Here is a 21,302-nt window from a genome sequence, read left to right on the forward strand (position 1 = left end):
CATTTTTTTCATCTTCTCGTGTGAACTTGATGTATTTATCCACAGAGTTGATGTGGTCAGTAAAATGTTGGACTTCCCAAGATCTAATTTTAACCCAGGGTTAATTGGTTCAACATACCTGAAGTAATGACTTGGCGGTGTCCCTGAAAAGGATGTCAAGGCTCTCTTTTCTACCTCCTCCATGTACAGGTTGGCAACAATAGGAGAAACTGGAGACCCCATAGCACACCCATGTTTCTGCCTATAATATTGCTCCCCATATGTGAAGTAGGTTGACTGCAGGCACAGTTTCAAGAGTTGACACAGTTGTTCTGTGGAAAGCGTGGTCCTGCTGCTCAGAGTGGTGTCTGATTTTAATTTTAAACTGACCACCTCTACTGCATCATCAACAGAAATGCACGTAAAGAGTGATGTGATTTCAAAAGAGACCATCAATCAACCTTTATTTATACAGGTAAATCCCATTGAGCCTCGAGGACTCATTTACAAGAGAGACCTGATTTCAACAAAGAAAGATGACAACAATGGACAACAGCAACAACAATAAGCAGTTATAAAAACTCATACTACAGTTTTTTTTTTTTAAAAATTGGGGTTAAAAAATAGGATGGCTAAAAGGAAAAAGGTAACAAAACCAAAAAAACAGCTAGATTCCAAGACAAATGTATAAAACTAAAAACAGGAACATGTCAGCATTGGACCCTGCCAGGAGTCCAACAGATTCTTAAAGCCACTTAGAGAGGTCAAGGTCGAGAGCTTCAAATCTTTTTGTAAGATATTCCAGGAAACAGGAGCGGAGTAGGAGAAGGCCCTTTTGCCTAGTTCAGTCCTCACTGAGGGAACACTGCAGGTAATAATGTCCTGAGAGCGCACTCCGTAGCTGCACTCACGCAGAGACATGTAGGAGGAGATGTATGAAGGCAGCAGACCAATAAGTGATTTAAAGATGAAAATGTACCAGTGGGAGAGTCTGCGTGAAGTTAATGATGTCCAGTTAACCAGTGAATACTGGGTGCAGTGGTGGGTACGATAATCACAGCCAGTTATGAATCTTAGTGCACCATGATAGACAGCATCCAACATCTGCAGGGTTCTTGTAGGAGCGTTCATGTAAATAATATCACCAAAATCAATTGAGGGAAGGAAAGTCACAGATACAAGGCGTTTTCTAGCATTCAGGGTTAGACAGGATCTGTTTCTGAAAAAGAAACCCAGTTTAATTTTCAGTTTCTTTACCAAGTTTTCCACATGGAGCTTAAAAGAAAGATGTGAGTCGACCAAGATACCCAAATATTTATAGGAATCAACAAACTCAATGGGGACACCATTTGAGGATAAAATCGGAGGAAGAACTGCTGGGACCAACTTCCTATTTGAAAAAAGCATCCCTTTGGTTTTTTCGGCATTTAGGACAAGTTTGAGGTGAAACAAATCAGTCTGGATGTAGTTAAATGCAGATTTCAGAAGCTGGAAAGCCTTAGCAACAGTTTTAGCTCGACAATAAACAACTGTGTCATCAGCATAGAAATGTATGGATGCATTAGGGATGTTTTTACCTACATTATGTATGTAGATTGTAAAGAGGGTGGGTCCTAAGACTGAGCCTTGTGGTACACCATTGTTGACTGTTAAATAACTGGAGGAAGTACCATTATGTTGAACACATTGCCTCCGGTCTGAAAGATAGTTAGAGAACCAACCAATGGTGTGATCTGAGAAACCGATTTCTGAGAGTTTATGACACAAGATGTTATGATCCACAGTGTCAAAAGCTTTAGACAGGTCTAAGAAAAGTGCAGCACAATAATCTTTAGCATCCAGTGCTTCAACAACGTCATTAAGAACCTTCAGTGAAGCAGTGGTTGTGCTGTGTTGTTTCCTGAAACCAGATTGATGTGGAGGTAAGATGTTAAATGAGTCCAGGTAATTTTTGATTTGAGAGTTTATTAGTTTTTCTAGAACCTTGGCTAAAATGCAGAGTTTAGAGATTGGTCGATAGTTGTTCAGTGAGGTGGGGTCACCTCCCTTCAGCAAAGGAAGAACAAAGGCTGTTTTCCAAGTGTCTGGGATGGAGTTTTGTCTTATGGAGAGATTGAAGATGTGGGTCACAGGGACTGTGATGATATGAGCAGCCAGCCTTAAGAAATAAGGTGGAAGTTCATCTGGACCTGCAGATTTTTTAGGATCAAGATCTTTTAACAGTTTATTGACCTCACTGACTGAGAATGGAGAAAAAGAGAAGGTGTGATTAACTGAGGATTGACTTGTAGGAGGGATTTGATTTGTAGAAGTTTGGTTATTAAGGGAAGTGGCTGATCTTCCATTAGTAACTGTGTCAAATAAAGAACCAGAAGCAACAAAATGTTTGTTGAGGCAGTTCAGGATCTCGTGCTTATTTGACACAGGAACAGAGTTAACGAGAAGTTGTGATGGGAGGTCAGATGATTGGGGGGTGCCTGAGAGAGATTTAATTGTTTTCCAGAATCTGTTAGGGTCATTTAGATTTTTGGAAGTCTGAGATAAGAAATAGTTTCGTTTTGCTGCTTTGACAGCAGTTGTGCATTTATTCCTCATCTGTCGAAAACTCAACCAATCAGTGTCTGAGTCAGATTTTCTCGCTGCAGCCCAAAGATGATCTCTCCTGTGCAGGAGGTCAGCTAGCTCTGGAGTAAACCAGGGGCTGTCTCGTCCCATAGTTTCATCAGTCTCCATGATGACATCCCTCACCTTATCCACAAAGTCCATGGTGTTCTGTATGTGGTGTTCTGAGCTGCCAACTAAAGGGATGAGTACAGACGCCAGATATTTGGAAACATTGTAAGTGACAGAGTTAATCATGCTAACAATTGGTCTTAAAGGTACACCTTGTTTGTGGATTTTAGGTAAACCATACAGACTAGGTGTGGCCTCCCCTGGGTACAGTCTGTGGTACAGAATACGGCCAATAGCCTTGTCCTGCTCCAAAATTTTCAGGCAATCTATCAATTTCTTCTTGTAACCACTTCCTGGATCTCTTTTCAGAGGTTAAGTGTTTAAGTCACTAAGGAGTGTCATAACTTTCTCATGGTAGTCTTTCTGGTTCAAAATCACTGTGCACCTTCCTTCGTCTGCTGGGAGAATGATGATGTTTTTGTCCTTGCTAAGAGTGGTGAGTGCGACCCTCTCCTCTACTGACGTTGGAAGGTGGTGGTTTGGCATTGCTGAGGCAGGCTGAAACTTTGATTCTGAGCTGTTCTGCTTCAGCCTCTTTAATTTTGTTTTTGCGGATGGCTGATTCTGTAGCTGTGATCATCTCCACCAAAGGAATTCTACTTGGTGCAACCGCAAAGTTCAGTCCCCTGGCAAGAATCTCTGTCTCCGGCTGGGTGAGCTGTCTGTCAGATAAATTCTTCACCCACTTTTCTGTCTCCCTGGCATGTAATTGACTACTTGAGTGTTGTCCTACACTGAATGTGTTGTTATTGGAATAGTGATGGTGTTGATGAGTTATTAGTACGTTAAACTTGTTTTGTTGTTGAGTCTTGGACTTGACATGCTGTGCTATGCATGCCTGATCTGTACAGTCCATCACTTGCTGAAGTGTGGTCTGATCTAGACACATAGTTAGTTTCTGTTTAATGTGCTCTTCCTTGGCCTTCAAGGCCTCAATTGTAAAATTGGTCTGTCTCACCCGTTCATTCAGCAGCTGGGTTTGTGCCTTCTGAAGGATCTTGCTTGCCCGGTGCCCGCTGACCGAAGATTTTAGTTCCAGGCTCTTGGGAATGATGCCACTTTGTCGACATCTGAGGTTGAATCACAAATGGTTCCTGTAGTCTGCCCTCTTCCTTGAGGTTTTCTCAAACTCTCTAACTAGTTTGAGGCAATCCTGGCCAAAGTGGTTCAAAATATCCTGATGCATGCTCAATAATCCAGGTAGAAAAATCAGATAGAAGCGAATAAATGAGCAGGGCGATGACCACGCGGCCGCAGTGCAAATATCCTGCATTGTCATACCATTATGTAAGGCTGTCGAGGATGGGATTCCTCTGGTTGAGTGCGCCCTGAGGTTGTCAGGGGGCTCTAAACCTGATGCTCTGTAAGATTCAGAAATGGCCTCACACAGCCAGTGTGACAGGAGCTGGGTAGATAACGGGTGACCTGCAGAGGCGTCTCTATAATGCACAAACAAATGTGGAGTCTGACGCAGTGTGGCCATGCGTGCTACGTAACATGCCAACGCACGCACAAGATGAAAAGATGCTTCTTCTGATTTGTGGGGAGGAGGGAAAAAACCTCCAACGTTATCATTCTTGATTTAAATGAGCTCGTGATGTTTTTAGGCATGAACGCTGGGTTAGGTCTCAGATCAGCTGAACTGCCATCAGCTTGAATCCTGAGGCATGACGGCGCAACAGAGAGGGCAGATAAATCACTCAACTCTCTTCGCGGATGCCAAAGTCAACAGCAGGGCTGTTTTAAGTGACAAGAATTTAATCGAAACCTGATCTAACAAAAGGAGCTTTGATCAGGGCTCGCAGAACCATTGTTAAGTCCCACTGTGGAGCTAATGGACGTGACACCGGTCTGTGCCTCTGTACACCTTTTACAAAACGCTTCATCAGCGGGTGACTAAAAACTGTTCTGTCACCGAAACCTTCGTGACAAGAAGAAACGGCTGCAGCATACGTTTTAATTGTGCTGAACGCCAGATTTCTGTCCATCAACTGCTGCAGAAAGGACAGCACGCCACCTAGTGGACATGAGATGGCCTCTACACCTTTCTCCGTACACCAGCGTTGAACAGCTGTCCACTTTGATGTGTACAGCGCTGTGGTGGAGGCAGCGCGTGAATCCTGGACTGTGCGCACTACTTCTTGAGAGAGACCCATCTTCTCTAAGCGGATCCGCTCAGCGGCCAGACCCAAAGGTACTGGCCTATTTCTGGTCGACTACTGATCGCTCCCGCCTGGAGGAGAGCATTGTCCCTCCACGGCAGTTTCCACGGACGGCCCGATAACAGACGTCGCAGGATTGGAAACCACGGGGCGCTCATGCACTCGGGGGCTATCAGAAAGGCCGACAGTTGGTTCAGAAAATAAAAAGGCGACGGCGTCGTCCAGCGAACAGTCCCCCGCCGTGGAGAGGCGCTCCTCAACGTCAGCCTTGAACACGGCTGATCGCCTGTCTCTCCTCAGGAGGGAGGAGGTCACAGAGACAGCAGGAGGCGGCGAGGTCGGCGTGGCAGGGACCTAGGCATCCTTCGCAGGTGTCGTGCCGGTCAAAACTCGGCATGTAGCCGGTCTTGCAGGACGGGCACAGGCGGATGGTGTTGGTGCTGGACATCGTGTTCTTGGAAGATCAGTGCTGGTTGCTTGCTGAAGAAAAATGGGAGCCGATTACCCGCTCTCAACGTAATTTATATGGACCGGGTGGGGCCCACACGACAGGTGGGCGTGGACAGTGCTACGCTTTGCGTAACGGGATAAAACCCACTAGCGAGGGCCTTAAAGGGTGAAGCCTATACGAAATAGAACTGGTTGGCAGACCACAGAATGATGAAGTCTTCCAGATGGAAGACAAAACGTTTCTCCCTTAAAGAAACTGGTCCAGATTAAATTATTTACCCTTGTTTTTTGTTATCTACCTGGATGATTGAGCTTACAAACCTTTTTCTTCGAGTTTGAGTTATTGTAATTTTTTTATTTTCTCTCTGTTCTCTGGTGAAGCCAGACGTATCTCCCTGGGCTCCCCCCGCTTTCCTGCTTGCAGTCTTCATCCTGTGAACCCTTAAAGAGCCTCTTTTTTTCTGCATACCTCCTAATTTGAAGGATCAGCTGGTCTCTCAACAAAATTGATCAACTTCTCCCAACAGGAGTCAGGGTAAGGAGGACCCTCTTACCTCGGCGGAAATAAATTGGATTCAAGTTGACAACTGTTTTTTTTTTTTTTGCTGTTTGGCTGGTGAATTCTGGATTGTCTATAAATTCGTGTGAATGTGTCGAAGTTTGACAGCGCTTAGACTGAATTATGTGCAATTGCATCAGAGAGCTGGAGCAGCTGTTATCAGGACTGTGAACTCTCTAGCAGCACACATGAAGATGGGAAATAATCTTGGAGAAGCTGTGAGCTCGACTTTTGGTGTAAAGGATCAATTTGACTGTGTTGGGAGTTTCCATCAGAGGAATATATACCAGCGAGACTTTCAAAGGCAGAAACAGCAATTCACGAGTTCTGCCTGACCCAAACTGTGGCCTCGACGCCAGACTTATCTCAACTCCTCCTGGCATGTTTTGAAAACAACAAAGATGCTTTGTCTGTCTTCTCAACCTTCCCTTCCCTAAGGCTGTAGACATGTGACAGAACCTCACCCAAGCTGATTAACACCTCTTATCTGGACTATGCTACAACTTTCCTTTAAAAATTCAATGTTTTCACCGGCCTATATGTACATGTATAACATCTATTTATGTTGCTTTGCTGTAGTAGTTTTTTTTTATGCCTCAAATCGTGCCCCGTCTAGGACACGGAGTGAGAGATCTTTTTTTATACCGTCTCTCCTCATGTTTTCTTCCCTTTTCTCATCTCAGCAAAATATTATTCTGAATAAGAATAAGAGGGCTGCACTTTTTTTTATAGTAGTAGCTTCGTGCACTCTGCCCATCTTTCGGATGACTGTACATACATGTTCTCGTTGTATCTCGGTGCAATGATAATAAAGCTTATTCTGATTCAGGTCGGGTTGCTCTGAAAGTTTCTCAAACAACCAGTGACTCCAACACGCCCCAGGGCGGCTGTGGCTGAGTGGTTAGAGCAGTCAGCCTCCAATGCAAGAGTTGGAGATTTGAATCCACCAACAGTCACATGCCAAGTGTCCCTGAGTAAGACACTGAACCCTTCATTGCTTCCGATGTGTGATCTCAACGAAAATAATTGCCAAGTCTTCGTGCGAGTTAGTTCACTGTGGCAACCCCTCAAGAAGGGAGCAGCAGAAAGAAGAAAAAAATAATTACCAGGGAAATCTCACTGAGGTCACAGATCAACAAAGTCCAATAATCCAGGTATATAATCGAACAATTTTCAGGTCACAGATCTTTTGCAAGGGAGGTCTGGGCCTGAAGGCAACCTAACATACATGTTTTTGGAGTGTAGGATTAAAATTGGGGTACTTGGAAAAAAACCCACACAAACACGAGAATATGCAAACGACCCCAGGTCCAAACCAGAGATAGAACCCACTAAGCCTTTTTAAAATCTCTTTTATTCTGAAAAAATAAAAACAATAAGTGCAGTTTCTAATTCCTTTTTAAGGACTCTTTGATTGACTGTCTGCAGACTCTCTGTTGCAGCTGCTATAATCTTTATAAACATCCAGTTCCCCATAAAGGCCCTCCAGCATGGCCAGAACTTTGCTCTGGATCAATTCCACCTGTTCAGCCGGGCAGTATTCATCCAGACTGGACCTGGAAACACAAACAAAAACATTTGAAATATCTCTCCAGCCTTCGTACAGTTTTAAGATGTCAGGTGTGTTTACCTCACCTGGACATCGTCACGAGTGTGGGTGTGAGCAGATTCTTGAGGAAAAGCTGCACAGCAGACACAAGTCCATCGATCTCCTCCTCAGAACTGACGTGGTGAGGCAGCTCCACAGAGTCACAGGTTAACCCTGCCTGATGGACCTGAAAGTGCATTGAGATCAAATGAAGAGAGTTCAAAAGAACAAGAAAACCAAAAAGCAGAACTTTTTCATGCATGTTTTTATTTTGTGTTTGGGTTGTCTTTTAGAATGTTCTTCTTCATTACAGATCAGATCTTGTAAGGATCCTGCTGGGTTTAAAAAGTAGTACTATAATGACTGGAATATGTCTTTGTGTTGATTGTGCAATGGCATGCGACTGGATTAACATTTCACCAACTTTAACCAGAAACCTCCCTGTCCACGTTAGGAGTGATGTTTGAGTTATGCTGGATACACATGGAAACTTTGGTATGTATTGTTATTTTGGAACAAGCTTGCACTCAGTTTACCTCGTAAAACACAGATGGAAGAAGACAGAAGATTTTTTTTCCCCTTAAGTTGTCTTTTGAACTGTTCAAAGATCCATTAAATCAGGAGTGCCCAATATTGTACGTCGATCACGATCTACTGGTTGACCTCAAAGGTATTATGGGTAGATGGCATGGCATTAAAAAAATAGATGTCAATCTATCATCCATCTATGAAATTTGTCACTTGATTGACATACAAGGGCAGCCAGTCTGAGGCCCCGTTTACACGACGTGAAACGTTCGTTCATTTACAGACAACAGCCCTCATCCTCTCTGAAACTGAAAGTTTCTGAATCCAGGTCTCAGAGTGGAGATTCTCAGGGGAACCCACTACGGAGGTGTAAAATGCTCCGCAAGTGTGAAGTCACGCGTGCGCACTACAGGCGGTTGCAGTCCAAAGTTTTTCTGCTCTAACAACAGTTATAATAAATGGCTGAGAGCAGAGTGTTTTTGTGCTGCTCACCCTGTTTCAGCATGTAGGAGCAAAACTAATAAAATCCATGGTCCAAAGAGACGTTAGGGTACAGTAGTCCCTCACTACTTCGCGGATTCGCTATATAGCGGTTTTGCAAAGTAAGATTGGACATGACACAATTGGCTGATTGATGGATGAGCCATGGAATGTTCATTTAAAATAAATGATTTTAAATTATTTTTTAATGATTTTTCTTGGACTACAGTCTCCCTACTTCACAGTTTTTCACTTATTGTGGGGAGGCAGGGTACGGAACACCCGTGATAAACGAGGGACTACTGTATTCACCAGTTTGGATACAACTGTGATCATGCAGACTGCATGTGCAATGAATTTAGCTGAGCCCTGCATCAGAGTTGCCAGATAAATTTAAAATGTCTTATTTACACCCTCCTTTTCTGTGCACATGTTCAACAAATACAACACCCACCTCATCTTAGAATAACTTTACTGAGCACATATGACAGTTTAGGTCAAAATGCTATCATTTTAAAACCACAGTACGATAATTTATAATTTCTTATCTGGCAACCTGACTGACATGGAAACTACAGAGCTTTTGTGTAAACTCGCTCATGTTTTGTTTATTACCCCCAATAAACACTGAAATAACACTAACATTTCCAGAGGTTGTTCTTGTGAGAGTACCATCTGCTGCAGCTTCCCTCCAAGATGGCCGCCGATCATCACCACCTGACGGTCATCTACCTGACGAGGTCCTCTGCTACATAAGGCTGCAGTCAGATGATACTCGTTGCCAGAGCATTAGCCATTCATGGTACTCTATGTCTCTGGCCTGTGTTTGTATCTCGTGCTAAGATACTCTAACCATTTCTTGTGATTTCAGCTTACCTGCCTCCACGGATCTTGTTGTGTCTTGGTTCCCCTTCGGTCCTCTCCTGGTTCCTCATGCCTTGCCTTCCAGCCACTCGCCTGTTAACCTTCTTCTCTGGTGCCTGCTTTGGAAAAACCTTGGCCATCCTCCAACCTGTAAGATAAAACCACTGGATCAATATCTTCATTCTCATATTTCACAACCAGAGACACCTGACCCTCTCCTTCCTCCTCAGGGCTCCAGCGGATCTACTGTTGTTTAATTTACACTGTACATGAATATACACTGTTTATTTGTATCTCTGAGTCTTGCCTCGTTTCCTCGTCTCGCACCACTCTGGGTTCCCCGAGTCGTAACGGAAATGCTCCGGCCAAATAAGACCCAAAACGAGCCCATGGATGAGCAGGCTTCCTCTTCCCAGGAGGACCTCATTAACAAATTAGAAGAGATGCTTCAACAAGTCCTCACGCAACAACTACCCTCTCAGAAGAACATGCAGGAGCTCGGAGGTATGGTGTTCTGGATTAAAACTCGCCTCTTCTCCCACTGCAGCCTCTTCTGCTTCTCCAACGTCGAGTCCTTCCAGGATGGAACCTGACTTCAATACCTCGTCTCAGCAGGTAATCATTAAACCATCTGAATATTTCTCAGGAGACCTGGACCACTGTGGGGGGAGGGGGGGGGGGGTTCCTCCTTCAGTCAGATTTAAGTGAGCTCCCAAACTCTACACTACAAGCTTTGCCAAAATCACTTACTTCGTAAGTCAGCTCAAGGGCGACGCTCTCAGGTGGGCCAAATCATATTTACATTACCATGACCTAGATTCTGTGCCTTTTGCTTTGTTTTTGAAGGATTTTTGACTGTCCCCTGCGGGAAACCAATGCTGTAAAACGACTCGTAGGATTACGCCAGGGGCGACGACCCATTGCAGAACACGCCCTTGAGTTCCGCATCCTTGCTGCCCAGACGACTTGGAACAAATCTGCCTTACAAGGTACCTTTTTGAACACCCTGTCAGAACTTATTAAGGACCAAATCGCAGCTCGAGACGAGCCAGAGAGTTTCGACGAACTCGTGGACCTGGCGGTCGCCATAGACGAGCGCTTCCGGGAATACAAGAGGGAAAAGGACTACAACACCCAGAACCCCTCTACTTCCGGATTCACCAAATCACTAGGTGAGCATCACACATACAAACCCTCGAATACGAACTACAAGTCCCAGGCGCCCGACACTTCTGGGTTTAAAAATCCCCAGTTGGGTCCGTCTTCACACCCCCCTGCATTACCTGATCCAGAACCCATGCAGGTGGGGCACACTTGCCTCTCTCCTGAGGAGAGATTGCGGCGAATGAATTAAAACCCTTACATTTTTTGTGGGAATCCAGGCCACTTCTTGGCGAAATGTCCGTTGCAAGGAAATGAAAACACCCACCAGTTTAAAGGGAGATACTAGTGGGTACCTACGCTGTTTCTCCCCCAGCCCGACTTGAATTACCCACAATCCTACAAATTGACCAAAAACGTCTGCCTCTGTTAATTCTGGGTTATCCCTGGCTCAGAGAACACAAACCCAACATTGAGAGGGGTATTATATGCCCTTTCCACCTCACCTATAAGAGCGGGCATTTTCTTTGTCTCTAAAAAGGGATAAGACCCTGAGGCCCTGTATCGATTACCGTGGTTTAAATAACATCACCACCAAAAACAAGTACCCACTTCCCTTGATCGACTCTCTTCAGGAGCAGCTCCAGTCTGCCACTATCTTTTCCAAGCTTGATCTTAGAAACGCCTACCACTTGGTTTGAATTAAAGAAGGTGAGAGTGGAAGACTGCGTTCAGGACACCACTCGGTCACTTTGAATATCTTGTGATGCCTTTTGGTTTGACTAACGCTGTTTTTCAGGCACTTGTCAACGACGTTTTAAGGGATTTTAATGGGGACTTTGTGTTTGTCTACTTGGACGACATCCTCATCTATTATAAATTATTTCAATTAGAGAGAAAATTCTAACCACCTTTCCTTCTACTATCTCTAGTCCCCTGTCAAATGAGGCAACTTTAAAAATTTCACTAGAGTCTGATTTATGTTTGGACAGTTTTTGTCCTGTTGAGCTCTCTGAATTGTCAAAAATAATAACCTCATCCAAACCATCCACATGTCTGCTAGATCCCATCCCAACCAGACTGTTTGAAAAGGTATTTCCCCTAATGAATGTCCACATTTTGGATCTACTTAATTTGTCTTTAATGAATGGTTTCGTACCACAGCGCTTTAATGTTGCTGTAATTACACCTTTACTTAAGAAGTCTGACCTTGATTCAGAAATTCTGGCCAACTATAGACCTATATCTAACCTAACTTTCATCTCAAAAGTTCTAGAGAAAATAGTTGCAGGTCAGTTGTGTGAAAATCTACAAAGAAATAATCTGTTTGAAGAGTTTCAGTCAGGGTTTAGAGCTTATCATAGCACAGAAACAGCACTAGTAAAAGTAACTAATGATGTTCTCATGGCCTCAGACAATGGACTTGTGTCTCAGATACTGGTCCTGTTAGATCTCAGTGATGCATTTGATACAGTTGATCACAATATTTTACTACAGAAGCTTGAATATGATATTGGGATTACAGGAACAGCTCTAAAATGGTTTAAATCACATCTATCCGATAGATTCCAGTTTGTAAATGTAAATAATAAATCTTCTTCATACACCAAAGTTAGTCATGGAGTTCCTCAGGGCTCAGTGCGTGGGCCAATACTCTTTACTTTATATATGCTACCATTAGGTAAAATTATTAAACAGCATGGGATAAATTTTCATTGTTATGCTGATGACACACATTTATATTAGTCCATTAAACCCAATGAATCCAATCAGATACTTAGACTACAAGCATGTCTTAAAGACATAAAAACCTGGATGACCCTTAATTTTCTCCTGTTGAACACAGACAAGACTGAGGTTTTGATTTTTGGACCTGAGCACCTTAGGAATGAATTTTTCAGTCTTTCTCCCTCCTTAGATGCATTAATCTGTCCTCCAGCTCTAATGTTAAAAAATCTTGGTGTTATCTTTGATCAGGACATGTCTTTTATCCCACACATTAAAAACGCTACTAGAACTGCCTTCTTCCACCTGCGTAATATCACTAACATTAGAAACATCTGATCTAAAGATGATGCAGAAAAACTGGTCCATGCATTTGTCACGTCTAGACTAGACTGTTGCAATGGTTTATTATCTGGATGTCCAAATACTTCCTTAAAACATCTTCAGTTGATCCAAAATGCTGCTGCCAGAGTCAACTTGAATTAATAGGAGAGATCATATTTCTCCAGTTTTAGCTTCTCTCCATTGGCTCCCTGTCAAATCCAGAATAGAATTCAAAATCTTACTTCTAACTTACAAAGCCCTCAACAACCTGGCTCCATCTTATATTACAGATCTTATTGTTCCATATTTTCCTAACAGAGCACTTCGCTCTCAGGTTGCAGGTTTACTTGTGGTTCCTAGAATTTACAAAACCAGAAGAGGCAGATCTTTCAGTTATCAGGCTCCTCTCTTGTGGAACCAACTTCCAATCTCTGTCCGTGGGCTGACACATTATCCAGTTTTAAAACTAGGCTTAAGACTTTCCTTTTTGCTAAATCCTATAGTTAGGGTCGGCTTGGGTTTCCTGAGCTGTCCCTTAGTTATGCTGCTATAGGCTTAGACTGCTGGAGGACAAACTGACCACAATTTTCACTCTGCTACTGTCTTTACTTACTCTGCTCAACCTGTTTTGTATTTGTAATTGTTTTTTCTATCCTTAACATGTGTTTTTTGTCTTTCAGGTACACCTGGACCTATATCTTGACCTACCATTCTGTGTTCGTCTGTCTCTCCTTCCTGTCCTCTCAAACCAGCCAGTCAAAGCAGATGGCCGCTTGTCCTGAGCCTGGTTCTGCTGGAGGTTTCTTCCTTTTAAAAGGGAGTTTTCCCTTTCCACTGTTGCCACTGTGCTTGCTCAGGATGGGAGACTGCATCGAAGCCAAGATTCAACTTGTCTGCTGGATTCCTTAGATAGAGAACTTTACTAATTTGGCTTTTATGTATGTCAATGTTCCTGTAAAGTGCCCTGAGACAACTTTGTTGTGATTTGGCGCTATATAAATAAACTGAATTGAATTATTCCCACAACAAAGCCGAACACACCAAACATGTTCGAGCAGTTCTTCAACGGCTCTACGAGAACAAACTATTTGTCCAAGGTGAGAAGTGACAATTCCATGTGCCCACCGTTTCCTTCCGGGGTTTTGTTTTTGAGAGAGGTCACTGTAGGACGGATCCCGAGAAGACTAGAGCTGTGGTAGATTGGCCAGTTCCTGAGACCAGGAAACAGTTACAACATTTCTTGGGCTTCGCCAATTTCTCCAGATGTTTTATTAAGGATTACAGCCGTGTGGTGGCTCCCCTGTCCCAGCTCACTTCCACTGCTAGAGCTTTCAAATGGACCCCTGAAGCCGACCTCACCTTCCTTAAACTTAAAAAGTTGTTCTCATCTACCCCAATTCTCCGTCACCCAGATCCCAAGCGGCCGTTCATCCTGGAGGTGGATGCATCCGACACTGGAGTGGGGGCAGTCTTGTCTCAACGGTCCCCCAGCGACAACAAGGTACACCCATGTGCTTTTTCCTTACGCCGTCTTTCACAGGCAGAGAAGAACTATGACGTGGGCAACTGAGAACTGCAGGCAGTCAAGTTAGCCCTGGAGGAATGGCGTCACTGGCTGGAAGGCACCGAGACACCCTTTCTGATATGGACCAACCATAAAAACCTGACCTACCTCCTGGATGCTAAGCGCCTTACCCCCAGGCAAGCACGCTGGTCACTGTTTTTTAACTGGTTCAACTACTCTCTCACTTTCAGGCCCGGCTCCAAGAACATTAAACCTGTTGCTCTCTCCCGTCAAGTTTTCTCCCCCTGATGTCGTTGAACAAGAGGAGAGCATCATCCCTTCATCCTGCATTGTGGGTGCCCTCACATGGCCCATAGAGAGAGAGAGGTCCGAGAGGCTCACAAAGATGAACCAGACCCTGGTTCTGAACCCCCCGGGACTCTCTTCGTTCCCATGTCCATGAGGTCCAAGGTATTAGACTGGTTGCACTCTAATAAACTGTCCTGTCACCCTGACACCTCTTGTATGCTTTCCTTAGCTAAAACTCACTTTTGGTGGCCCATGATCAACATGGACATGAATTTGTCGCAGCTTGTTCAACGTGTGCCAGAAACAAGACTGGTAAGCAAACTTCTGCCGGTCTCCTCCATCCCCTCCCAATGCCCAGCTGCCCATGGTCCCATATCTCATTGGACTTTGTCACGGGTCTACCTCCATCGGATGGTAACACTGCCATACTCACTATTGTTGACAGGTTCTCTAAGGCAGCACATTTTATCCCCCTCCCAAACTCCCGTCTGCCTTTGAGACTGCCCTTCTCCTCATGCAACAGGTTTTCAGAATCCATGGAATCCTGTCTGATGTGGTCTCGGACCGAGGACCACAATTCATCTCACAAGTCTGACACAGTTTCTGTAAGACCCTGGGAGCCTCCTACAGCCTCACTTCAGGGTTCACCCCCAATCCAATGGTCAGACAGAGCGAGCCAACCAGGAACTTGAAGCCACACTCCAGTGCATAGTGGAGAGGAACCCATCTGCCAGGAGCAAACATCTGGTTTGGGTCAAATACGCCCACAACACCCATAAATCTACTGCAACAGGTATGCCCCCATTTGAGGCCTCTCTTGGTTATCTACCCCACTTGTTCCCTAGCCAGGAGAATGATACCACAGTACCGTCGGTTCAGCATCACTTCCGTTGCTGTCGACGCATATGGCGCCAGACCAAGGCAGTTCTACTCCACCTCGTAGCACAAACCAAAAAGTTTGCTGATCGCCATCGCTCCTCAGCACTCACTTACCAGGTAGGCCAAAAGGTTTGGCTCTCAACATGCAATATAACCCTGAAAGATACTCCTAGGAAACAAGTAACTGGAAACTGGATCCACGTTTCATTGGTCCCTTCTCGGTCCTGAAAATCATCAACCCTCCTGCGTCCCTGAGAATCCATCCCACCTTCCATGTCTCCCAAATCAAGCCCGTCTCTGTCAGCCCAAATTCAGTATATCAGAAAATTAGAATATTGTGAAAAGGTTCAATATTAAAGACACCTGGTGCCACACTCTAATCAGCTAATATACTCAAAACACATGCAAAGGCCTTTAAATTGTCTCTCAGTCTAGTTCTGTAGGCTACACAATCATGGGGAAGACTGCTGACTTGACAGTTGTCCAGAAGACGACCATTGACACCTTGTACAAGGAGGGTAAGACACAAAAGGTCATTGCTAAAGAGGCTAGCTGTTCACAGAGCTCTGTGTTCAAGCACATTAACAGAGAAGTGAAAGAAAAGGAAAAGATGTGGTAGAAAAAAGTGTACAAACAATAGGGATAACCACACCCTGGAGAGGATTGTGAAACAAAACCCATTCCAAAATGTGGGGGAGATGTACAAAAAGTGGACTGCAGCTGAAGTCAGTGCTTCAAGGACCACCACACACAGACGTATGCAAGACATGGGTTTCAGCTGTCGCAATCCTTTTGTCAAGCCACTCTTGAACAAGAGACAGCATCAGAAACATCTCGCCTGAGCTAAAGACAGAAAGGAATGGACTGCTGACCAACTTTATGGAGATGCATATTTCATTTTCCAACAGGACATGGCACCTGCACACAGTGCCAAAGCTAGCAATACCTGGTTTAAGGACCACAGTATCCCTGTTCTTAATTGGCCAGCAAACTTGCCCATAGAAAATCTATGGAGTATTGTGAAGAGGAAGATGTGATATGCCAGACCCAACAATTCAGAAGAGCTGAAGGCCACTATCAGAGCAACCTGGGCTCTCATAACACCTGAGCAGTGCCACCGACTGACCGACTCCATGCCACGCCGCATTGCTGCAGTAATCCAGGCAAAAGGAGCCCCAACTAAGTATTGAGTGTTGTACATGCTCATACTTTTCATGTTAATATTTTTCATGTTCATACTTTTCAGTTGGGCAACATTTCTAAAAATCCTTTTTTTTTAAATTGGTCTTAAGTAATATCATTTTCTGAGATACTGAATTTGGGGTTTTCATTAGTTGTCAGTTATAATCATGAAGATCAAAAGAAATAAACATTTGAAATATATCAGTCTGTGTTGTTGGATGCTGTCTATCATGGTGTGCTAAGATTCATAACTGGCTGTAACTACTGTACCCACCACTGCACCCTGTATTCACCTGTGCTGGTCATAAAATTACCATGCTTTCATGTAGACTTTTCCTGACAATAACAATATTCGGGGACTTCCTAGAAAAGCAGCCACCTATTATTATCCACCTGAAAAGGGTTTTACTCTTCCATCAAATTTAATGCGGTCCAAACCACAATGTATACCACCACAAATTGTTATATCAAAACGACCAGCTCGGTACCGTGATGTGTGTCTCTGTGCCACCACTCCCCCCTCCAGGCTTCTTTAGATAGATAACTTCTATTAACTGGCTTTTATAATGTATGTGAATGTTTTTGTACAGTGCTGAGACGACCTGTTGTGACTTGGAGATATAGAAATAAACTAGATTGAATTGAATTATTATGCCAAATTTCCTAAATATAAAGATGCTTTCTCCCACTTTTTGTATTTGTAAGATATGCACATCACAGATACTTTAAGTTGTATTTCCATTCTTTCTTTTTTTCACCTCTGTGTTTGGATAAGGATCTGTGAGTCAAGACTCTTGGTTGTTCTGGAAAAAGCACTGCCTTGTAGTCTGAATGAGCTTTTAGTCCTAAAGCACACGCCTGAACCCAACTATGAGGACAGTTCACTTCCATCCAAGCATCTGAGCGAGTTACAAACATTCAGCAGGCCTAATGACCATTTCCAACATGCATGTGAACTGCCAAGGACAAGAGCCAGAGGCGGTGCAGCTGATTTCCAAGAGATATACATTGAGCTGAGTTAGGAGGCTCCTCTGCCATCTCTGGGAAAGATCAGACTTCACTCATGCCAAGATAACAATCAAAACTACGCTACCCCCACATTAAAAACGTTATTAGAACCACCTTCCTTCCACCTGCGTAATATTGCTGAAATTAGAAACATCTCATCTAAAATGATGCAGAAAAACTGGTCCATGCATTTGTCACGTCTAGACTGGACTATTGCAATGGTTTATTATCTGGGTGTCCAAATACTTCTTTAAAACGTCTTCAGTTGATCCAAAATGCTGCTGCCAGAGTCTTAACTGGAGTTACTGGGAGAGATCATATCTCTCCAGTTTTAGTTTCTCTCCAATGGCTCCCTGTCAAATCCAGAATAGAATTCAAAATCTTACTTCTAACCTACAAAGCTGGGAGGAATATTTTTCAGTTATCAGGCTCCTCTCTTGTGGAACCAACTTCCAGTTTCTATCCTTGAGGCTGACACCTTGTCCAGTTTTAAGACCGGACTTAAAACTGTCCTTTTTGATAAATCCTGTAGTTAGGGTTGGCTTGTTATACTGCTATGGGCTTAGACTACTAGAGGACAAACTGACCTCATTTCCTTAAATGAATTGTTCAATTTGAATAGTTTTCATTTGACACCATTTCTATCTTAACATGTAATTCTTGACCTGCCATTGTGTATCTGTTCTTACCAAACCCAGCCGGTCAAAGCAGAAGGCCGCTTGTCCTGATCCTGGTTCTGCTAAAGGTTTCTTCCTCAAGAGGGAGTTTTTCTTTCCACTGTCGCCTTCATGCTTGTTCAAGATGAGAGTTCAGTGATGGAGTTAAACTCAAAGCTGCTCCTCAGATAAATAATGTTAAATAATAATAATAATAATAATAATTTTATTTAAAATGAGCCTTTCAGGACACCCAAGGACACTTTACAGTAAGAAACATATCAGAAAGATTGTGTAAAAACAAACAAACAATTATTATTATTATTTTATATATGAATAGTTCTGTTCAGTGCCCTGAGATGACTTCTGTTGTTACTTGGCACTATATAAATAAAATTGAATTGGATAGACGCAGGACATGGACGGACTTAAAACAGCGACACACATCATTCACATGGTCAAACCTTTCCTTAGATTTGCTATAATGCTATGGTTTGTAATAATAACATGATTTAATAACTATTTAGTGGATGGTAACAAAGACTTGGGATGAAATCACTTTTTTATTTACATTAGCTCCCTTTCTCTACATTCGAATTTTGGTATTTGAACATCTATCTATCTTATGATCCATAAATTCACTCACCTGTTAACCATAAGTTAAACTGAAATTATTCATCCATTGCTTATTTTGTGATTTGTTTAAATGTAAAAGCATACCTGCAGACTCTGAAAGGATGAAAAAGGTGCCAAACCTAGCACTTTTTCCTTCCCCATCACTGATTTTACCAATTTTACTTTCCAGAACACTTGTTACTTGGCTTCCTTCTCCTTAACATATTCTTCCTCCTTCAAGGTATTCTCTAGAACAGATGTGCCCAACCAGTCGCTCGCGGGCGACCAGCGAAGCCTTGACTTGTATTCTCACAGACATAGTCTCGCGAGTTTTGTGTGTGGTGACACAGCGCTCTCACGAGACTTTAGTCTCAGTAGTGGAGTAATGTCGGTGCGCAGAAAACATGGATGGAAAACTAGCGAACAAGCAAACGAAAATTATTATTTTCACACAGAGTGGGAGGAGGAGTATTTTTTTGTTTATTCTAATTCGAAGTCCATTTGCCTCATCTGTAATTCGAGCGTTGCCTTACCCAAAAAGTGTAACTTGGAGCGGCATTTCAAGACGATGCACAAACGGTTTGAGACAGATTTCCCTCTTAAAAGTTCTTTACGGACTCAGAAAGTGCGGGAGCTAAAAAACAAGCTTGCAGCCCAGCAATCAGTCTTCACTCGGCCCAGCACAAAAGGTAAAGCTGCTACGATAGCTTCCTACCGTGTTAGCCACATCCTGGCTCAACATAAGAAGTCTTTCAGCGATGGACAAGTTATGAAAGAAGCGTTTATTGAGGCTGCAGGTGCGCTTTTTCATGATTTTAAAAATAAAAGTGAGATCGTAGCTGCTATTAAAGACGTGCAGTTGTCCAGACAAACAGTGACACGGCGATGTGAGGGAATGGCTGTGGATGTGGAGGAGCAGCTAAAAAAGGACGTGGAACAATGTGAGTGTTTCTCTCTTCAGTTTGATGAGTCGACAGACATGGTGGATGTAGCCCAGCTGTGTGTTTTTATCAGAATGGCCTTTGCAGACATGAGTGCAAAAGAGGAGCTGCTCACCATCTTGCCTTTGAAGGGACACACAAGAGGAGAAGATATTTTTAATGCGTTTATGGAGTTTGTTAATAAAAGCAACTTGCCCCTCTTTAAACTAATTTCTATAACAAGTGATGGCGCTCCAGCAATGACTGGTCACACCAGTGGATTTGTTGCACTCTGCAAGCAGAATGATGCTTTCCCAGACATTTTGCACTGTCACTGCATCATCCACCAACAGGCCCTGTGTGGGAAGATTTTAAACATGAAGGAAGTGATGGATGTTGCCATGAAAACTGTGTGCTCTATAAGGGCCAGGAGTCTGCAGAGGAGGTTGTTCCGGGCTCACTTGGAGGAGGCAGGAGCAGACCACACAGACCTGCTGCTGCACATGGACGTCAGGTGGCTAAGCAGAGGTACATTTCTGGACAGATTCAGTGAGCTGTTGCCTGAGATCAGGGATTTTCTGAAGCTGTCAGATCATGGTGAACATTCAAAACTAGAGGACACCCAGTGGCTTTTGGATTTAGCCTTCCTCACAGATCTCACCAGCCTGCTCAATGAACTGAATTTGGAGCTTCAGGGAAAGGACAAAAACATAATCCACATGATCAGTTCTGTGAGCACCTTCAAAAGCAGGCTGCAACTGCTCACAAGTCGGCTGCAACGCAGGGACCTGCGAAACTTCCCACACATGGAGGCAGAGCTACAGCGCCAAGGGAAAGAAGTCCCACAACTGGACAGTGCACACTATTCTAAGCAGGTTCAGAGCATCTCAGCAGAATTTGAGAGACGATTTACTGACTTTTCCTCCATCGAGCCTGTTACCAGCTACATATGTTTTGGAAATGTTGATGTGGATGACATTGTGTCCAAATTGGTGTCCGTGTTTCAGCTGGACAGCTCTGGTGTTGAAAATGAGGTGTTGAGTCTGCAAAATGACATTGGGATCAAATCCAGAGCATCACCTGGCGTGGATGGAGAGTTCTGGAGTCTGTTGTCAGAAGAAAAGTATCCTAACATCCGAAGATGTGCTTTGAACTTAACAGCACTTTTTGGATCTACCTACCTGTGTGAGTCTGCTTTTTCACACATGAAAATCATCAAGTCCAAAAACAGATCCACAATGAATGATGATCATCTGGAGACCTGCCTGCGCCTCGCAACCACCTCATACTGCCCATCTTATGAGACCCTGGCCTCCTCCTCTCAGTGTCAGAAGTCCCACTAAGGTAGAGACACATTTATTTTATACAGCTTGCATAAAAAGTTGTCTCCTATAGACACATCACGTTCTGTTTTATTTACTTTAAAGAAGTGAGGAGTAGGGATTGATGAAAAATTATGTTTGTTGATAATGAGACTGGACGAGTAGCTCTCGGCAAATTGCCGACTTCAAAAGTAGCTCTTGGTTCAAAAAAGGTTGGGCACCCCTGCTCTAGAACACCATCAGCTGGACTTTTTAAGTCTTAGGACAAAATCTTGCCGTGCACATTAGACACACTAGCTAAGATGCTGCATGCGCCGTTTCTCTTACACATCCTAACCCCCCACCCCACCCCCGCCTGCCCCAGCCAGTCAACAACTCGCTGTAAGCTAGTGCGCAACATGTGGCGCGCCCCCC

General features: G+C 43.7%; 1 protein-coding gene across 2 annotated transcripts in view; it reads right to left on the reverse strand.

Moving 5' to 3' along the window:
- Positions 1-7,239: 7,239 nt before the first annotated feature.
- Positions 7,240-21,302, reverse strand: part of c9h5orf22 (chromosome 9 C5orf22 homolog) — a 58,051-nt gene continuing 43,988 nt past the window's right edge. Inside the window, exons 9-10 of one of the 2 annotated variants that reach the window (XM_037681448.1) lie at positions 7,519-7,658; positions 7,240-7,439 (exon numbers count right to left, since the gene is read on the reverse strand). In XM_037681448.1, the coding sequence (XP_037537376.1) occupies positions 7,283-7,439; positions 7,519-7,658 (297 nt within the window). In that variant the 3' untranslated portion in view covers positions 7,240-7,282. Of the gene's footprint in view, positions 7,440-7,518; positions 7,659-9,378; positions 9,492-21,302 lie in introns of those variants that run through there. The other variant, XM_037681449.1, reaches the window with a different exon arrangement.

The sequence above is a fragment of the Nematolebias whitei genome, chromosome 9 (assembly GCF_014905685.2).
Source record: "Nematolebias whitei isolate Nwh7 chromosome 9, NemWhi1, whole genome shotgun sequence".
Taxonomy (NCBI): domain Eukaryota; kingdom Metazoa; phylum Chordata; class Actinopteri; order Cyprinodontiformes; family Rivulidae; genus Nematolebias; species Nematolebias whitei.